The 18,840-nt window shown below is 35.1% G+C and overlaps 1 protein-coding gene across 1 annotated transcript in view; it reads left to right on the top strand.

Annotated features, from left to right (window-relative positions):
- zip (myosin heavy chain 10) overlaps nucleotides 1–18,840 on the top strand; it is a 517,797-nt gene that overhangs the window by 75,908 nt on the left and 423,049 nt on the right. Inside the window, exon 2 of the mRNA XM_090411020.1 lies at nucleotides 13,999–14,155. Within this exon, the coding sequence (XP_090267146.1) occupies nucleotides 13,999–14,155 (157 nt within the window). The remainder of the gene's footprint in view (nucleotides 1–13,998; nucleotides 14,156–18,840) is intronic.

Genomic DNA, 18,840 nt, shown 5'->3' with positions numbered 1-18,840 from the left:
TTAGTCGCGTTTGGAAACTTAGTTCGCCTTTGTGGTTCAGTTCGTTTATCGTTCCTATCCTATCACGGAGTCTTCTAAGAATTAGCAGCTTTATCAGCAAATTGAAGATAACTTAGTTCCTTTCCTAAGATACCGATATCCTTATTTGGTTCACTGAAGTTTTCTGAATATGTTCAAGTGTAGCAGTAAACGTTTATAGCTATTGGGTTATCTTGTTTGAACACTTTAATGTATTGCAAAACATTGCTCGACTTTCGCTGTATAAGGAAACACATTCTGGCAGTTATTAACGAGAAAGCTTAGGCTTTGATTGCTGGTGTCAACTAAAATAGAATGTGGGGGAACACGCACAATATATATATATAATCACTTGACATCTCCAGGGAGTCCAGACTCATCGAGGGTGGGTGGGGGGGTACCTACTCTGCAACTCTGCCTCCACCAACTACACCATTTACTGCCCACCACTAGCGTTTCCACAGACAATCGCAAACATCCATGCTCACGGCGGGATTCGAACCCGCAGTCTTTTGGCTGGAGAGCGAATACGCTAACCACTCCGTCAACCAGGCCAGCTTTTTTTTATTTATTTATTAAAAATTGTGTGTGAGTTAGAGAAGGGTTTGTACAATTGACTGTTACGCAAAGTTCAAATTAAAAAAAATAACTATAATCATAAATTCTAATCATTTTGCGACATGTATGTGAACCGACAAAGCTGCGATTGATGCCGATATTTTTCTTTAAAAAAAAAAAAAAGATGCAAGTTATTTACTCAGTGTTTTTCACTTACGATGTTAATTGAGCTTAGGACTTTCTGCCGTTAAATTTATCAACGTCAGTGCACGTGTCTTTACGGTATGTGTCCTATTTAACTATAAGCGTAGCGAATGATAAATATCATGCCGTGTTTGTCGAAAAAAACAAACTAAACACAGAACTCACAAGAGTACGTTATGAACAGCAGTCTTTTTTTTTAATAAAATTTAATTTGAGTTTATAGTCCACGATGGCGCAACAGCGAAGATAGGACTGTTGAATACAAATTAATTGTAAATATGAAGCAGGGGACCTAAGCACATGACCTTTTTGTAAACATAAACTTGTCTTTATACAATAGCAGATCTGTTCACCATTTATTTGGTGGACAGGAGGGGGGGGGAGTTAATGACCAAATTTTTCAAATCTCGAACGTACATCGGATACATGATAATGCTGGAATGCCCATTGCGAGTAGATTTATTTTCTTGATTGCACAACTGTGAAGAAGTGCAGCTATTAAAGATATGAGCCTATATCTTTAATTCGCTTATAAAAAAATAAAAAAAAAATAGAAACGATGAGTCGTCGTTGTATCTGCCGCTGCGAACTGGAAAGATTTCGATGAAGTGTAGCATACTATTTTAATTTTGTTTTAAATGGACAGTTTTAAACACCACCAGAATGATGCAAAGTTATAATACAGCATTACAAAACGTTCGATGTATCATATCAAGCGTTCATCTGCTGTAATGAGCTGCTCTGCAAGAACGCTATTGCACCGCTGTCCATTGAACTGATAAAGTAACTCCAAGTTTCGCAATAATCGCAGCAAATTTAAAATTTTGTCGTGATTAATAATAAAGGTGTCAGTTTTGTGTATCATTTGTTTCTTCGGGCTAGTGACCTCAGTTTGAGTCCGAAAGAATAGAACAACGAATCATTCACTGTTATCTCCCATACTTCAGGATATTGGTTATGATGGTGAAGATTAAGTTTTAAATATGACATTGTAAGTAATATAATTTATAGGATATGGTATTCCATAGAAAGAGCGGATTTTTATATATTAATAGGGAATTTAAACAAAACAAAATTAACTTACCTTTAGTCGAAAGAGACCAGATAAAGGTTCCTCAGCCAACCAGCCGGCTTTATATATATAGGTTCCCAAAGTGGGCGATACCACTCCCCAGTGGGCGCTGAAGCCTTCTGGGGGGAGGGGGGGGGAGGGGGGGGGCTATAGTGGGATCAGAAGCATTTGGGAGCTTTCATGCGGTCTAGGGGTCGGTGGCTGTCTATAGAAGAAATTAATAATATATGCTTAAAAATTAATTATTTTCGTGATTTTGCGATTAGATAATCATTTAAAATTTAAATATTGCATTTTAATTCATCTTATGCCCGTCTTACACGATCAATTTTTTTATCAATTTTCTATTTCAATTATTTAATCATTTGAAAATTTACCATAGCAGATAGAAATAGATGTCAATTTTCTATGTCAATGAGAAAATATAGCATGTATATATGTGTGTGTATAATAGATTATGTTTACAGTAGCAAATATATTCGTTATATTTCATTTCAAAATATATATAAAATATATAAAACCACTTTTCTAATTGATTTGTACAAAAAATAAACCCAATTTTATATAATTTAATATTACGAGTAAAAATAATAATGGCAAGAAGGAAATAAAATCGTAAATTTTAGTTAGCCTAGTTAGTACTAACTTATATTGCTAACTAGAGGGAAAAAACAAAGCAAATATTATTCGAAACTTATTATACTGTTTTCTGTGGTTATGTTTTGGAGGTTTGTTGTTTATATCTTGTGTAATTATTTTATTAATTATTTATAATTATTCGGACAATGTCGTGGTTGGACGAACAAAATGCGCTTGCGTGCAAAATAAAAAATTGAACTTGTCATACAGGATATTTTAAACTTCTATTTTTTTATACACTTAAAAAATGTATTCATTTTTTGCTATTGTAAAAATTGATCGTGCCATACAGGCTTTAGTCTATCCACGCAGCAGACGAGTCTTAACTAGTAGTATGTCGGTCAACTATTACGTAGGTAATTCACTCAGTTCAGCATGTTTTGACAGGAATATGGGTGCTTGCAGTGACTTGTTCAAAGCACGAGTACGATGGTATCGCAAACAAGTCAATGCATGCAAGTCGATTCGGGCTAGATTTCAAATCTTTAAATACCACTGGTTTAGGAATAATTTTCATTATTTTTTGTATGCTTTGCCAACAATCATCAGTCGAAAGTGTGATAGATAAGTGGAGTCATACAAAGTGTAAATTAAATCTTTTATTTTGTGAATATTTTTGCAAATTTTATTACTTCATTATGTCTGAATATAAGAAAAAATGTCGACAGTACAGTATTGAGTATTTGAAATATGGTTTTATTCCGTCTCAAATATTTGAAATATGGTTTTATTCAAACTGTTATAATGGGGGGCGTTACAAAATTTGTCTTGCAAAGTGGGCGGTGGCCGGAAAAAGTTTGGCAACCTATGGTCTATACCAACTGAGCTACGGGGATATATATATATATATATATATATATATATATAAAGATACTATGATCATGTCAGAACAGTATGCCGAGACGTTAATGAAACTGATGAACTGTATCAAAGGAGCTTGTGACAATGCAAACATTAGAGATGATTTTCATTCATACCAGTTTGCACATGTGGCCTGAAATGACAAACATGGCATGTGATATGATATATTAAAGAAAATAAGAAATATATACATATTCACTGTAATATTATTAATTATAACTGGAATTATATTTTATGAGAAAAATAAGCATGATTTTTTTGTGTGGGTATCAACTCTACAATCACATTGTTTCTTTTACTTCGCACCATCATGAAATAAATGACCCACTCCCCCCCCCTTTTTTTTTAAACTAATTTGGATTAAATTCATTGGACTGGGATCTAAATTTTTCTATCATCAATTTTCAAATAGTTTTATTTTGTATAAAGAGACGTATAATCATATCATTAAAACGTCTGTTTGAAATTTATCCAATTTCACCAAAAACGCAGTGATTTTTGGGACACCATAACTAATAAGCAGGGTGTCCCAAAAGTCACTGCGTGTTTTTGGTGAAATGGGATAAATTTCAAACAGATGTTTTAATGACATGATTATACGTATCTCTTTATACAAAATACAAGTATTTAAATTCTTATTGCATTTTAAAATAACTGAATCTGCGCATGACGAAGGGATCTGGACTCCCGAAGACAAAGCGAGAAAGGATTGTATCTGTTCGCCATGTCCCTTCTTGAACACCCAAAACAGTTCACAGAATCTTGTTTTCAACTCTGGATGGTGGTGCTGGTGTGTGTGGGGGGGATTCCCATTCGAATATAGCACGACTTTCATGAATATGTGACGGGCAATAATCTGTGCGAAAGATCCTATGAATTTTTTGGGTTTGTTCAATCTATACAGTGCATTCCTGCTTGATAATTTCTCATCCTTTTCGAAAATTCGCAAACAGATTTACTGACTCGTGCTGTTTTAGGGCGCCTGTCTGTCTGTCTGCCATGCACAGATTCAGTTCTTTTAAGTTATTTACCATTTTAATATTTGTATAAAAATATGCACATCATTTTATTAAGACAGTACCCTTTGGTAATGTCTTAATGAAATGATAATGAATGAAACTCTTTGGGACATCCTATAAAAACAATTAGGAGTATCATAAGACAGTGCGTTTCTTCAAAACGCTGTCTAAATTTATTCTTTCAGAATATCAAATTACTTTTTTCCCCCTTCGTTATGCCCAATTCCTTTACTTAAAACCATGAGCATGGTGTGTGTGTGAGTGAGAGAGAGAGAGAAAAAACGTATTTGACTTCCTCCTGCTTATTTTCCATTAACGTTGAAAATCGTTCGTGCATTTCTATTTTGAATTTGGAAAGAATGTCGACTGAGGTATCAATTTCGAATTAATGAAATTTAAAATAAGTAAATGAAATATAATTACTTGAAAACCTATCTTCCGAAACATGATGTAAGCAGGTTTGATAAGTTAAATTTTTAAAGATAGATTCTAAAAGATGATCAGGAAGAAATGAGTGGGAAAAAAAAAGAAAAGAAATGGAAATTTAAGCGAGGAGAGAGGAAGAAATATAGCTGTTACTTTTGGAGAGAGAGATTACTTTACAGGATAAGTAGAACAAGAAAAAGACAACATCATAGTTCGTGGTATAGCTAATGAATAAATCTCTAAAAAATGGGAGATGATAGCTCGTGAGTGTTGTAATTTAAAAGTAGAGCGATCTTTGAAAAAGAACTTGTTAATTTGTACATTTTCCGTGATAGGCTTTGATTTCGTTACTCTTCATATATTTAAGAATGATTCGGTGGTGAACTGTTAAAATATCGCGTTGAGGAACAGGATAAATATTGTAGTTCACATTCGATTAATGACAGCAAATTGAAAAATCTTATCTTTTAAAATTTTATTTTGACATTTTAGCGTTATGAACATCTGAATGCACAAATGATAAAAGAATCCGTAAAGGACTTTAATTATAATCCCTAACGTTTTGAAACATGTTTTTATCTTGTCGATACGTGTGAAATGTTGGTTAGCAAGATCTTCTTTTAACGGACCAAAGAAATGGAAATCGCTGGCAGCTAGTCCAAATTAAAAATTTTTATCACTTTCAGTTCGTTCAACCACATTGACTGCATGCTGACAGACATTCCTGTGAATCATAGGTGCTTGGTACTGCAGCAAACTGTAGACATTTCTTTGATTTGACAGAATTTGACCAGCATTTTTCTTTTGCTATCTTGATGCTTCTCAGCATTGCTTTTTGTCAGACTGGTGCAGAACTTGAGTGGAGAGAAGGCGACATTTTCCCATATGATAGGGCAATATATAGAGGTTACCATATGACATATTTAGATAATATAATTATATTTTTTAACCAGATTGTTGCATTTATGTTGTACGAACGAAGACACATAGAATACTAAATAGCACTTGCGCGTTCACATGGGAGGAAGAGGGATTTTCGATTCCTGTATTCTCGACATTAAACAAATGCGTTTCTGTGAAGCACTAGTTTTCTGCTGAAAAATCGAATTGATGATGCCAGTAACTTCATATTTTATCAGTAAAAATGAAAACAAACTTTAGCAAGAGAATTATGGCATATTTACATTCTGATTTATTTGTTCAACTGTTATTGCCACTCTGTTTTTACTAACAGGTTGATTTCACATGTATTAAAACTGTTAATACATGTATTACCGAATTCAAAAAAAAAAAAAAAAGTAATATATAAGCGCCACTTGAATGATTTGCTTATTAACTTATTGTAACAAGGGCAAACCTTTTATCCGCTGACTGTTTTAAATGTTGTCGAGCTAGCAGCTATCATTAGCTAAATTACCAGGGATTCTGCTCCTCCGGCTCTTTGTAGAGAAATGCTAATTTCGGTTTAACTTCGGTGTAAAAGATTTCCCCCAATAATTATATTTCCACCGTAAATGCTCTTTAAACGAGCGTTTCCCAATCCAGACTTTCACACACCAGTAAAATTATAAAAAGATATATAATACAATACCTATAACTTCGCCAGATTCGCGAACTGGGACATATTGCTTTAGACCAGTGCTTCCCAAACTTAAGGATGGCACCCCCCCCTTTGGAAAAATTAAAATATTTCAGCCCCACGGCCCCCATCGAAAAAAAAAATCGTAATACAGACATACATTATTATTATTTATTGTGTTTATATTCAATACAATTTATATTCAAGATTTTACATTTGTAAGCTTTTTTTGTGCTTATGAAAAAAACCTTTTGAAATGAAACTTATATGAATAAACACATATTTACTAGTATTCGTTAAGCGCCGAAATACGCAGGAAGCAAAATTTGTGAACCAACACCAATGTGTGATTTTTTCCATTAAAATATAAAAAATAACAAAAATAGAAATAATAAAAATAAATTACGTTTCTTTTAAGATTAAAAAAAATCTACTTAGTCTTAAAACATTTTAAATTTGTTTTAATTATTTCACGGCCCCCTCAACAAAACTTACGGCCCGCAGTTTGGGAAGCGCTGCTTTGGACAACTCAGATCATATGTAGCGATTTCACATTCTGTATAATCGAACTATTTAATAGAATGTCTGACTCCAGTAAACTGTCGTATATTATGCACTTTAGTATCACTACTTCAGGGACAGATAGCTATTACATATTTAATAGCTCCTTGCTCAAGAATGCTTTTCCATTTCGCGAGTACACTTAACACTTTCGTTCCTCTGCAGCAGGTACCGTTTTTTAGTGGCGCGGGAGGGGGTTGACATCGAAGATATTCTACACTAAAATTGTTTCGACAGTTTTAACTTTTCATATAACAAATAAGTGATATCTGATATGGGGGAAAAAAAAGTGAACGAGGCGAGCTACTGATGACGCAGAAAATTGGCGGGCGGCAATACAGAAGTAATTGCTTGGTTTTGTTTTTTGACACTTATTCTTTATATTGTTGAATGCAAATTCCCATGAAGTTCGAACGCCATCATAACAGTAGCCGCAACAACGCTGAATTTTAAAAATATCCAAGTAAGCTCATATAACTTGGAGTCTACCGTCTTCTTAGTTCACTTAACATTAGATTTTTTTCTCTTTTTTTATGAGTTACTCTTCTGCATTCACCACGCAGCAATCCGTGACACAATGATAAACTGAGTTTTAGCTTTAGTTTCAGAAACACAAACAATCCGTGACATCATATTTGGCACAAGCTTAGAATAGAGCACATTGCGGTTAAATACTTGTCTTCACTACCTCGTCGTTAATTCATGCGGCCCTAGAAAATAAGTGACTTCACTGCAGAATTTTTTTGTGTGTTAATAATAGTGGTAGCCCTCATTTCGTATTATGTAAGGAGAGTAAACACTTGTATTGTCCTGGATGTTTGTAAAATGCAGTGTAGGCTATACCATTTTATTAATTTTATAATTTTTGGACCATTTTTCACCATATTTCATCTTTTTTGTTTCCATCTTTTATTACTATTTTATTTTACTTTTATAACCTAATCTTTCTTTACTCAACATTTTGAAAATATTTGAAACATTTTCTTTTAGACTAATTATGACATTCAGTTCTTGCCATTCTCGTAAACTTAGCATTAATGTTGGTTGTGAAAGATTATATTTAAAAAAATACTTTTTATTTTTAGCTGGTGGTGAATTGTTTTCTTGTATTTTAAATGCCTAGCGCACACTTGTCCGAAAGAAGGGGGGAAAATCCCCCTAATAACGTTTATGGGGATTTTTTTTTAATTAAAAAAATTTTTTTTTTATATTTCTTCATGTAACGTTGCACAAACAAAATCGTGTAACATAGATCTAGAGAAGGGGAAAATCCCTGCATTGTAACGAAAGATATAACTTTAAAAGGTCCTTGAACTTCATAAATGTTCGAACTGCTTTGGTTCTGGAATTGCAAGAGATCGCAGCCACATTTTCACCAACACTCAGCTCTAGAATGCTTGTAGTGAGTCCGAAGATTAATCTCCTTCAAAATGTTACACACACATACATAATGTAATTGGAATATATTAGTTTCAGCGTTTTAGTTGAAATATATAAGTAATACACCTCCCCTTTTCTATTTTCTTGTGTTGATAAACAAACTTTGTACTTTTCACGATTCTCTCGCCTTGTACTTGCTTGAAACACATACAGTTGATGTGTTTCAAGCAAATTGTTGTTCTCCCCCCCCCCCAATGAAGTAAATTGACAGTGAATGTGATAGCATTCCAGTTCTGTCAAGAGGGACGGCGAAGTTCCAAGCAGAGAGGGAAACAGCACTTCAGTTAGAATTATTAAATCTAATGTAGCAAAGAAGCTAAGTTTATAGACGATTGTGAGAACCACCCGATCCTGAGCAGAGCCGACCAACCAAGCCGGCTTTGCTCAGGTCGCGGGTTCGAATCCCTCTGCGGGCATTGATGTTTTTGATTGTTTTACCTTGTGTACTGCTATAATCTTTGATATGTCGCAGTCTGACCTATGCTGTCCTTGTGCCATTAAAACCATAAATAATCATCCTGAGCAAAATGTCATGCGTAGTTTGTATGCAGCCATTGAGTATTTTACCAGATTAAATAGTTTGAAATAAAAGCATTAGGCCTAAGATAATAACCATTCATTCAGATAAAAAATAGTCTACCTAAGTACAACCCCCCTTCCCCCACACAAAGTTATGCTAAATGTTATGTCCTTCAAATACTTGTCTAGGGCAGTGCTTCCCAAACTTTTGGATGTCAGGACCCCCTTTGCAAAAATTAAAATATTTCACGGCCCCCCTCGGAAAAAAATCGTAATAGAGAGATATATTATTATAATATTTATTGTATTTATATTCAATACAAAACATACACAGCGAATATTGCAAAAATCAAATGCATATAATACATTTTTTGCCTCTTACCGTTTTTGCCTCTTACTTTTTTTTTTTTTTTTTGAGTCTGTTTCTGCTTCTTCTGATTGTTCGCTTGATTTTTTTTTATTTTTTATCAGCCACTTATCCATCTCAGGGTTAAATTTTTTAACGTAGAATAGATTAAATAATATCACCACTTACCGATACTGGCACACCACAGACTGATAACATGAAATTAGTGAATATTACCTGAATAAGGGAATCCCCGGACCAGGAACATCTTTCTGTTTTGTGACTTTTCTCCCTTTACGGTAATTAAGCCTAATGCGAAACAGAAATCAAAGGCAGGTTATTAAAAAGGTGCATATGATTGGTGCAGTATTAAAAGATGGCGCAACCGAAAGATAAAAGCATAGCTGACAATTGAGTGGAAATGCTAACTCTCTTCAACCGAATTCCATATGTGAAACTGCCATAACATTCAATATATATATATATATATATATATATATATATATATATATATATATATATATATATATATATATATATATATATTACTTAGTTTTAACACTTTTACGAATTTTAACACGTTCGGTTGAATTTTATTGCTGCCTTGGGAAATCGAACTCACACACATCTAATAAATAACAATAGTTTTTAGTTAGATACCGTGTTTGCCCATGAAAATATGGTTTTGTTTCAGTCTATACAGCATAGTTTCTGTATGAGGGGACATGTGATTCATTAATTAGTGTTTTTATCCCAGTTGTCTCTAATTGCACTATTTGTTGAGAATATATTACACAGACTTCTCATACCTTATTCACTGGCATAATAAAAGTACTTGTTTTTATTGCCTCTGCAGTATAGTGGCTATTAGGGAGTGTTGTTGTTTACCAATGCAAGCGAGTTACTATCTCTCCACATGAACTTGTTTAAGCTTTTTTTCATGTGTGAAGTATATGCGAAACTTTTATTGGTAACAGAAAACTATCTCGGATGACAGTGATAATATAAAACGAGTTTTGATATGTATATAAAGTCAATATCAACAGTCCCTGATTACGAACGCGTGATGAAAGGGACAGGAAGATTTGGAGCTTCCCTGGAGAGCATTCGAAGTAAATACAATTAACCACTGCTTTGAAATGAAACATATGAATAAGCAATATTTACTAATATTCATTAAGCGCCGAAATACGCAGGAAGCAAAGTTTGCGAACCAACACCAATGTGTGAATTTTTCCATTAAAATATAACAAAAAAGAAATAATAAAACTTGAATACGTTTCTGTTAAAATAAAAAAAATCTACTTAGTCTTAAAACATTTTAAATTTGTTTTCATTATATCACGGCCCCCCTCAACAAAACCTACGGCCCCCAAGGGGGCCGCGGCCCACAGTTTGGTAAGCGCTGGTTTAGGGGACCCTCCTTGAATTTGTTAAGTATACAATACACCCCAACGTTCATTTGAATCGTTGATTGTTTATTCTTAAATGCGCAAGTCTAACAGACCTTTAACTGTCTCGTGGTGCACAATTTCTAGAGAAATGCGAAAATATCTCTGCACTCAGCTTAAATTCCATGAGTTTTCTAAACTTCAAGTATCCTCTTATTTGTCTGGTTCTCTTCTGCAATAATCCAACAAACCTACTTCAGTGTTTTTTTTTTTTTTTTTTTTTTGATCTTCTGGCTTGATAATGAAAAAGTAGTTTCTTTCAGTTGAAAAGATCTTATAAATGTTTTCGCCTGTTATAAGGGATTCGAACGTAGGTTTTTGTCAGCCAAAGAGTATTGCCGTTACCGATTGAGCTACAGGATCTCCGACATTTGTGACCTACAAAGTGTAAACCTTAGAGTAACCATTTATGGCAGGTATTAGTTTCGTCACTGTCCTCTGCGCTTTTGTCATTATGTCAATATTCTGAGACTTGATTTGAATGTATACTCCAGATGAAATCTGTTTGTTCTACAGCGGAATGATTAATACGAGTAGTTATGTAATCTGACTCACACTCGAAAGATTGCACGACCATTAGTGCCGTGTGTGGGTGGACTAGTTCTACTGCTCAGGTAACTTGTTCATTTTTCTCCCCCTTAATGAAGTAAATTGACAGTGAATGTGATAGCATTGATTTTTTGACGTGATTTTTTTTTTTAAAATCGTGCTGGCTTGCACTACTGTTATAGGTAATTTTTCATCTTTTACTCTTTTCAGTTCATTCAAATACGAAAGCTCTTGAAATTTTATTATCTTTACGTTTTAAGTTAAATCGCAATTGTCATTTCTTTTGACCAGGGAAATGCTTTATTAAGTCTTCTAAAGCATTCGTTCTTACTTAACGTTGTCAGTAGTAGCATATTGTATTCGTAGTCTCCTCCGTCTCCAAACAAAATTCCTTCTCTGCTCAAGACATTGGCTAAACTTAATTTTCATTAGTAAATATCATTACATTAAATAGAATAATGGGTCCATCATTACATCTTTGTTATACACATACCGGCCACTGAATTAGTAACTTTTATTTAAAACCCTGTTGGACCTCCTATAGTTCGAATTACCGCACATATGCAGTTTGGCATAGATTCCACAGGGTGTTGGATTATATCTACTTCAACATACTAGACGTTCACCAGACAATCTTTTACCTGGCTCAGACGTGACGGAAGAGGACTTTCCACCCCGATCTGTTTTGCTAACATGTCACATATCTTCTTATTCAGATCCAGGCTTTGTGTTGGCCAGGGAAGATGGGGAGGAGAAGTCGCTGTCGTGTTCGCTGAGCCACACTGTTGGATTGTGCAAAGGACAGTAGCATTGTCGTCCATGAAAAACGCCACCTGCTGGATAAAAAGTCCGCATTGCTGGATGGATTTGATCGGTAATAATGTTCAAATATTCTTTGGAAGACACTCGACCTTCCAGCAAAATCAGCGGGACCCGTTACGTACCAACAGAACATGCGCCACAACATGACATGCCACGAGAACCTTGATGTGTTTATAAGGCAAGTTCGGTTCATTGCTTAATGGGGCTCCCGCCAAACTACTGCCTACAGAACAAGGTGTATTGTTACTCGTCGGATTACATGACTTTTTTCCCTGTCTCCAGTCACGGTGTTCTTGGCACCACTATAGACGAACTTTCTGGTTCTTCTCAGAAATCTTTCCGTATAGGATGCTACTGCCAATACCGATTCAATTCCTTGCACATAGTTCGGTGAGATTATGGATGGGAATGGCTTTATTAAATGCTTTAGTCGTCAATTGATGTACATAGGAGGTTCTGTTTGTCCGTACAAGCCTTCTCAAACGACGATCTTGTTCCTGTCAGACTGTCTTAGGACCGTAATTACGCCTCTTAGACAAGCAAAGTGGGTTATTTTCCCACTGATTAAACACCCGCAATATCTCGCTTTTGACAAATTAGTCAGTTCTGCTGTTTTAAATGGTGGCTCCAGCCAGAAGGGCACCTGTAATAAGCTGTTTATCAAACTCCTAAAGATCGTTTTTCTCCATTGTGATAAACACTATTGGCGATTACTGATCAGCATTGCATTCTTAAATGCTGAACATGATTACATTCTCAAAGAGTTGCCTAGAACACGTGCAACGCATGTGACAAAGTATGTTGCATATATGCTGCTGCTGCATAGTGACTTATGTACATCTACATAGAGGTTCTAATTCAGTGGTCGGTATGTATAGGAGCCTAGTTGGAAGCATACCCATTAAATTTATTGCTGTTTGGCCTTTCCTATCTTCAGTGCTAAAGTCTAAACTGAGCATTATGCTCAGTTTCCGTAGTTTGTAAATGAGATGATTGCGTTGCATAGTATTAGAAGTCTTGTTAAAATCCAAATATGTCACACTATTTCCATCTAGTTCCTCTGTGACAAAATTATTGATGACTGATTTTGACAAAGTGCTGCAGAAATTCACCGACGATTATGTAAGGTTTACGGACCTAACGTAATTTATGAGTGTCAGTAAGATTATGCAGTAGTTTCGTTTGTTTAAAGAAGAGCGCGACAGTGTACATGAAGAGCGATTTGGCGGAAACGACACCATTGCCTAAACTTACACAGTCGTCGGTGAATTTCTGCAGCACTATTGTTTTCTGCCAACAAAAACCGTATCATGTCACGAACCTCGCAACTGGCGGGACCCCCCCCTCTCACAGCACTCATAAATTCTTCGTAGAAGATAAACGATAAAGGAACGAAAGTAAAATGCCAACTGCTAGCTAATGAGTGTCTATGTTACCACATATGTTCGGCCCCTCTCCCATATCTTATTTGACAGTAAATTCTGAATGGACCTCATTTTCTGGAAGCGCGTGCATTAACACACACATACACACGTACAGCATAGCCACTGTGTGTGTGTGTGTAGCCACTCTAGATGGACTTAAGTCTACTGGTGGAAGGGCAGTAATAGTAAAACATCCAGCTTATTAAATATTCGATGATCATTTTGTTTTTCTTCTTTCTCCGTATAAGAAAATATTTTATGTAGTGCTCTTTTTAATGTGGAATCGAATTGTTTCTTTTAAATCAAGGTTGGCAGCCTTTCAAGAAAGGCATCTTATTTTATTTTCATTTTTTTTTTTTCCGTCGGACAATTGAACGTTATTTATTAGTAATATATTAATGTCTTTTATTTATTTATTTTTTAACTCCTCAGAGTTCATTCATTGCTGCCCCACGATCTTAGAAAGTTTTAACTTTATAGTGTCATAATTATTTCTTTTCTTTATTTCAGACTTACTCCGGCCTCTTCTGCGTGGTTGTCAATCCCTATAAGAAATTGCCTATTTATACAGAGAAAGTGATCGAGCTATATAAGGGCAAAAAACGCCATGAGGTGCCTCCCCATATATTTGCTGTTACTGATGGTGCCTATCGCAGCATGCTTCAAGGTATTTGCCCTGTAATCATTATTTAATAGTTGATGCAATATATGTTAGATATATATTTTTTAAGTAAATAAATAAAGCAAGCAACGCTTTGGAACAACAGATGGATATAATGTTGTGCTTTTAGAAAGAGAAAATCTGGGGAGATTATAACTGTATGTAAGTTTATCGCTTACTTTCTTTCTCACACATTGTTGCAGTGACTCATAGAAAAAGTTAAAAAAAAAAAGATGTCGTTGATCTCATTTACATTAAACGAAATCTAGAAATACAGCTATCAAAGCATGAGGCATCCAATAGGCCAGATGCTTTTAGCAGTAGAGCAATTCAATAATGAATATCTTTACTGCCTCCTCTCAAAGGAGAGAGGCCTTGACCTTGGGGACTTTCTCATTCCAGCACTCCTAACAATATCCCGATGAGGAAATCGAATGCCAGTCAGTGGTAGAAAGCTTTTGTCTATCGAAAATGTGCCGTTTGATATCCCCTTCCAATCCCTTTCTAGTAATTCCAAAAATAAAATGTTGGATTCTGTAGTGTTAATTTGCTTTTGGGCAACGGTAGAAACATATTTAACATTGAACTTTATATCCTAGTATGTTTTTAATTTTTGCATATACAGTATATATGATTGATCGGTGTTTCAAGAAACAACACTCTTTGGAAGTTGAGGCGTAAATGGTCACAAATATTTTAGGTTTCAAAGAATTGGTGAAATTGCAATACCAATTCAAATGAGTAGCGGCCATTCACCTTTTTGCAAAAACATGCAACAAAAATTGAACTGTATAATATGCCGATAAGATAGTAATCGCTGAGAGAGAGAGAGAGATTAAACCTGTGAACATTCTACTTTTGTTATTGTTTTATTCTGATTTGTCTACACACATGGCACCGTTATGCCTTGATTTTGCAGCCTCTGGTATGCGAGATTAATTTAAAAAAAAAAAAAAAATGAACTGACTTTTATATAGAGGCAACCCTCGTATAACGCGGTACTTATACAACGCTGTTTCGATATAACGCGGTCTACAAATTGTAATAACTCTTGTTCAACGTGGTACTTATACAACGCGGTTTTGATATAAGAAATTCTACAAATTATCTACCTATATCTATTCTACGAAAAGATAAAGTTAGTAATTCTTTATCTTTTCGTATATTTTTCACCGTGCTACTTAAAAATCAAATTTTATCTTGTTAAATTTGTGTCTGCTCGTATTGCGAATGTAGTTATAAGTAGCGAATTTATATTAAGGAAATACCCTTTAACACGTATGTATGTCAATTGTTTACCGTATAAAGTTTATTGTTGAAAATTGTCTTCGTTTCCTGCCAGGAAAGCGCATTAAAAAATCACAAATGTGTTAATCTCAAGCTGAGCACTTTATTTTTTGGTGAGTTCGTGCTATTTTTATGTAAAAAAAAAAATTATTTTTCTAGTAATCGCCACTAAAACTGCAACGAAAGGAAAAAAAAAAAAACAACATTGAAAAGAAACTCCATTTCTCTTGAAGCGAAAATTAAAATTTTCCTATAACATCGCTCAACAAGTCCTACCTGTTTATTGGCGAACCAGCAAAAAGGCACGGGTTACAGCTAGCATGTTTGAAAATTGGGAATCAAGTTTTGTACCAGATGTAGAAAATTACATCTGGTACACAAAGAAAAAGAATATGGACTTCAGAATTCTACTAATTTTAGATAACGCACCAGGCCACCCAACACATTTAAGACATTTGAATATTAAAATAATTTTCTTTGCCGCCTAATACTACTTCACTTATTTAACCACTCGACCAAGGAATAATATCAACATTTAAGTCATATTATATTCGTCGAACATTCCAATTAATTTTGGAAAAAATGGAATCTAATCCAAACATGACATTGCCTCAAGCGTGAAAAGAGTTTTCAATATTGAATTGTGTGAAAATTATTTCTCTGTCCATTAAGGAATTACAACGTCCTATTCTGAATGCTTGCTGGAAAAAAATATGGCCTGCCGCCATTCTGGAACAAAATGTCGTGCTTCCAGTGGAAGTTGTATAATAAACCTTGCATACATACATTTTTGGTGAAGAGGGCTTTTGCGATATGGTTGAAAACGAAATTAGTGAATTAATTGATGGGGAAATAGATTTAAATTAGGAGGAACTGATATAATTAATAGATGACGTCAAACCAAATAGTGGGGAAGTTCTACCGAAGATTCTGATTGTGATGAATCCATTCAAGAATTCATTTTAAAGAAATTAGCAGAAGGCAATAAAGTTAGGAAGTTATTTTACAGATAATGATCCCTCAATGGAGCACTCCGGAAAATTCACAAGACAATTCGATATTTGTTTAGCTCCATATTATGAACTTAATAAAAAAAATTGTAGCATAGTGGTAAGCAAGGTCTTATTACTTGATAACTAAACCAGCCGAAGTATGCAATGGCAATTATAGAAATGATGTACAAGAGGTTTCAAATGATGATGTCCGGCTACTCGTAAATAAAGAACATCTACGAAATATTATTTTTGAAGACAGTGATGACGATTAAAATATGCACTTTATTTTATTTTGCCTAAAACATTTATGCATTATGTGCAATGAAGTTTATGTACAATTTGTAATTTTTATAAGTTTGTACTATGTATTTGTTTCACAGTTGGTTTTCTTAACTTACATGAATTACTTGAATTAAATAAAAATATTTTTTTGTTGGATATATCATTGTTGTTTATATAATTAAAAAAAAACCGTCTTCGCAGCCAAACCCTACTTTTTCCATGTGATCTGAGTCTCGCATAACGCGATTTATATAACGCGGCATTTCTATGGAACCAAACATCCGCGTTATACGAGGGATACCTGTACTGTATATATATATATATTTATAGGGATCTTTAAACTACTCAAGTATTTATTTCAGTTTTACTTTTTTACGTAATGATTTGACCCCCAAACCTCACATTTGTCAGACTAATCACAGAAGAGTTCACTTACTGAATTAAGATTTGAAATCAATGCAATTTAGTTTATTGAACACTCTTAACAAATGTGGAATTTATGGTATTTACACATTTTCTGAATCTGAAACAGAAACGCGATCAGTAATGGAATTTCGCTGACTCCATATACTAGTACAGACTAGGTCAGTGTTACTCGTTTCATTACTTTGACATTGTAAATAAGCGGAATTGTTGGCAAAAGATTATTTTAGGAAATGTCGTTCTCAGTTTGTTAATTTGAGAAACTAACATTTCAGCGTCGAATACATTGCGCGATCAGTCGACTTTCCTTGATCGATAAGTGGCGTGCAAGTGTCATTGACACTTACCAGCTAGACAGGGAAAGTATTATCGGTTACGAGTTCTTGTGAGACACTATAATAAAGAAACTTTGCAGCGATCGGTGCCATTCCTTTCTCTGTCTTTGGAAAATAAAAATAAAGTAATTCAGGTTTTTAGTATGCCGTATGTAGTTGGTTACATGACCTTGGTTCGAAAGAGTCGGGATCAGATTCCGTCAAGATGATTATGGATTATTTTAATCCTTTTCATTTGAATATGTTAGTTTCATCTTCACAGGAGGGTATCGACGATTCTCTTTGGTTGGAAAGACCCGGATTAGAATTCTGTTTGGGATGCGAAGAACCTTTTTATAAGGCTTTTCCGCCGAAGGCAAGTCAGTCGATCTTATGCGGAGTTGTTGGATTTATCCCAACAATTCCCCTCCTTCCAACAGGTGAACCGACCATTTAAAAAAAAAAAAAGAAAAGAAAAAAGTCACTACCTCATGGGGAACTTAATTCCTTCCCCACTGCTGAACGATTTTCATGGGATAATACTATTGTAGGGTAGAATCTTCTTCCTAGCGTTTGTTTTGCTATAAGGCAGGGTACGCTCGTGTGCACTGCTTCCACCATCTTGCACGGCCTTGAGCATTTCTACTGTTGACATTTGCTTTGCGCATGTCTTTAGTTAAGCGATCAAGCCAACGTGTCGTTGGCCGTCGACTTTAAGCCTCATGGCCGATTTTGCCATGAGAAATTTCAGATATTTCATTTCTCCGTAGCACGTGGCAGTACCATCTTGGGCATGCATCTTTTCTGTTATTGGTGCGATGCCGAGGATCTTACGTATATCGGTGTTTTGTATTCTTTCAAGCCTGGTGACGCCAAGTGTCCATCTCAGCATTCTCATTTCTGGTATGGAGGATTTGCTCGTGTTTCTTTGTTGTTGGCCAGCATTCTGCTCCGTGCATGGCTACTGGTCTAACGACTGTTCTTTAGATCTTTGATTTTAAGTGTAGTGAGATCTTCTTATCACAGAGAACTCCAGTGACTCCACTTCATCCAGGCAGCGTTGGCTCGGACTTCAGCATCTGTTGTTGTATTGTCATTTGAGCTAATGCTGTGGACCCTAGGTATTTGAACTGGGTGCATTTGTTCAGCTTCACGCAGTCTATTGCGAGCGTGCCGTCGGTTTGCTCACCTCTTTGCATATATTCGGTCTTCTTGATGTTAAGTCTCATTCCAAACTGATATAAGCAGGTTTTAAATTTCTGTACGAGATGTTGAAGTTCATTTTGCGATGTAGTGCTAAGTATTAAGTCATCAGCATATAAATAGTACCCAGGGATGTGACTTCTGAATATCCTTGGTTAGTTAGTGTCCCTACAGAGGATGAAGAGCA

This window comes from Typopeltis vanoorti, chromosome 21 (genome assembly GCF_054136105.1).
Source record: "Typopeltis vanoorti isolate ZY-2024b chromosome 21, IOZ_Tvanoo_1.0, whole genome shotgun sequence".
Taxonomy (NCBI): Eukaryota; Metazoa; Arthropoda; class Arachnida; order Uropygi; family Thelyphonidae; genus Typopeltis; species Typopeltis vanoorti.
The sequence above is the reverse complement of the archived record's forward strand: the minus strand, read 5'-3'. Positions and strand labels throughout refer to the sequence as shown.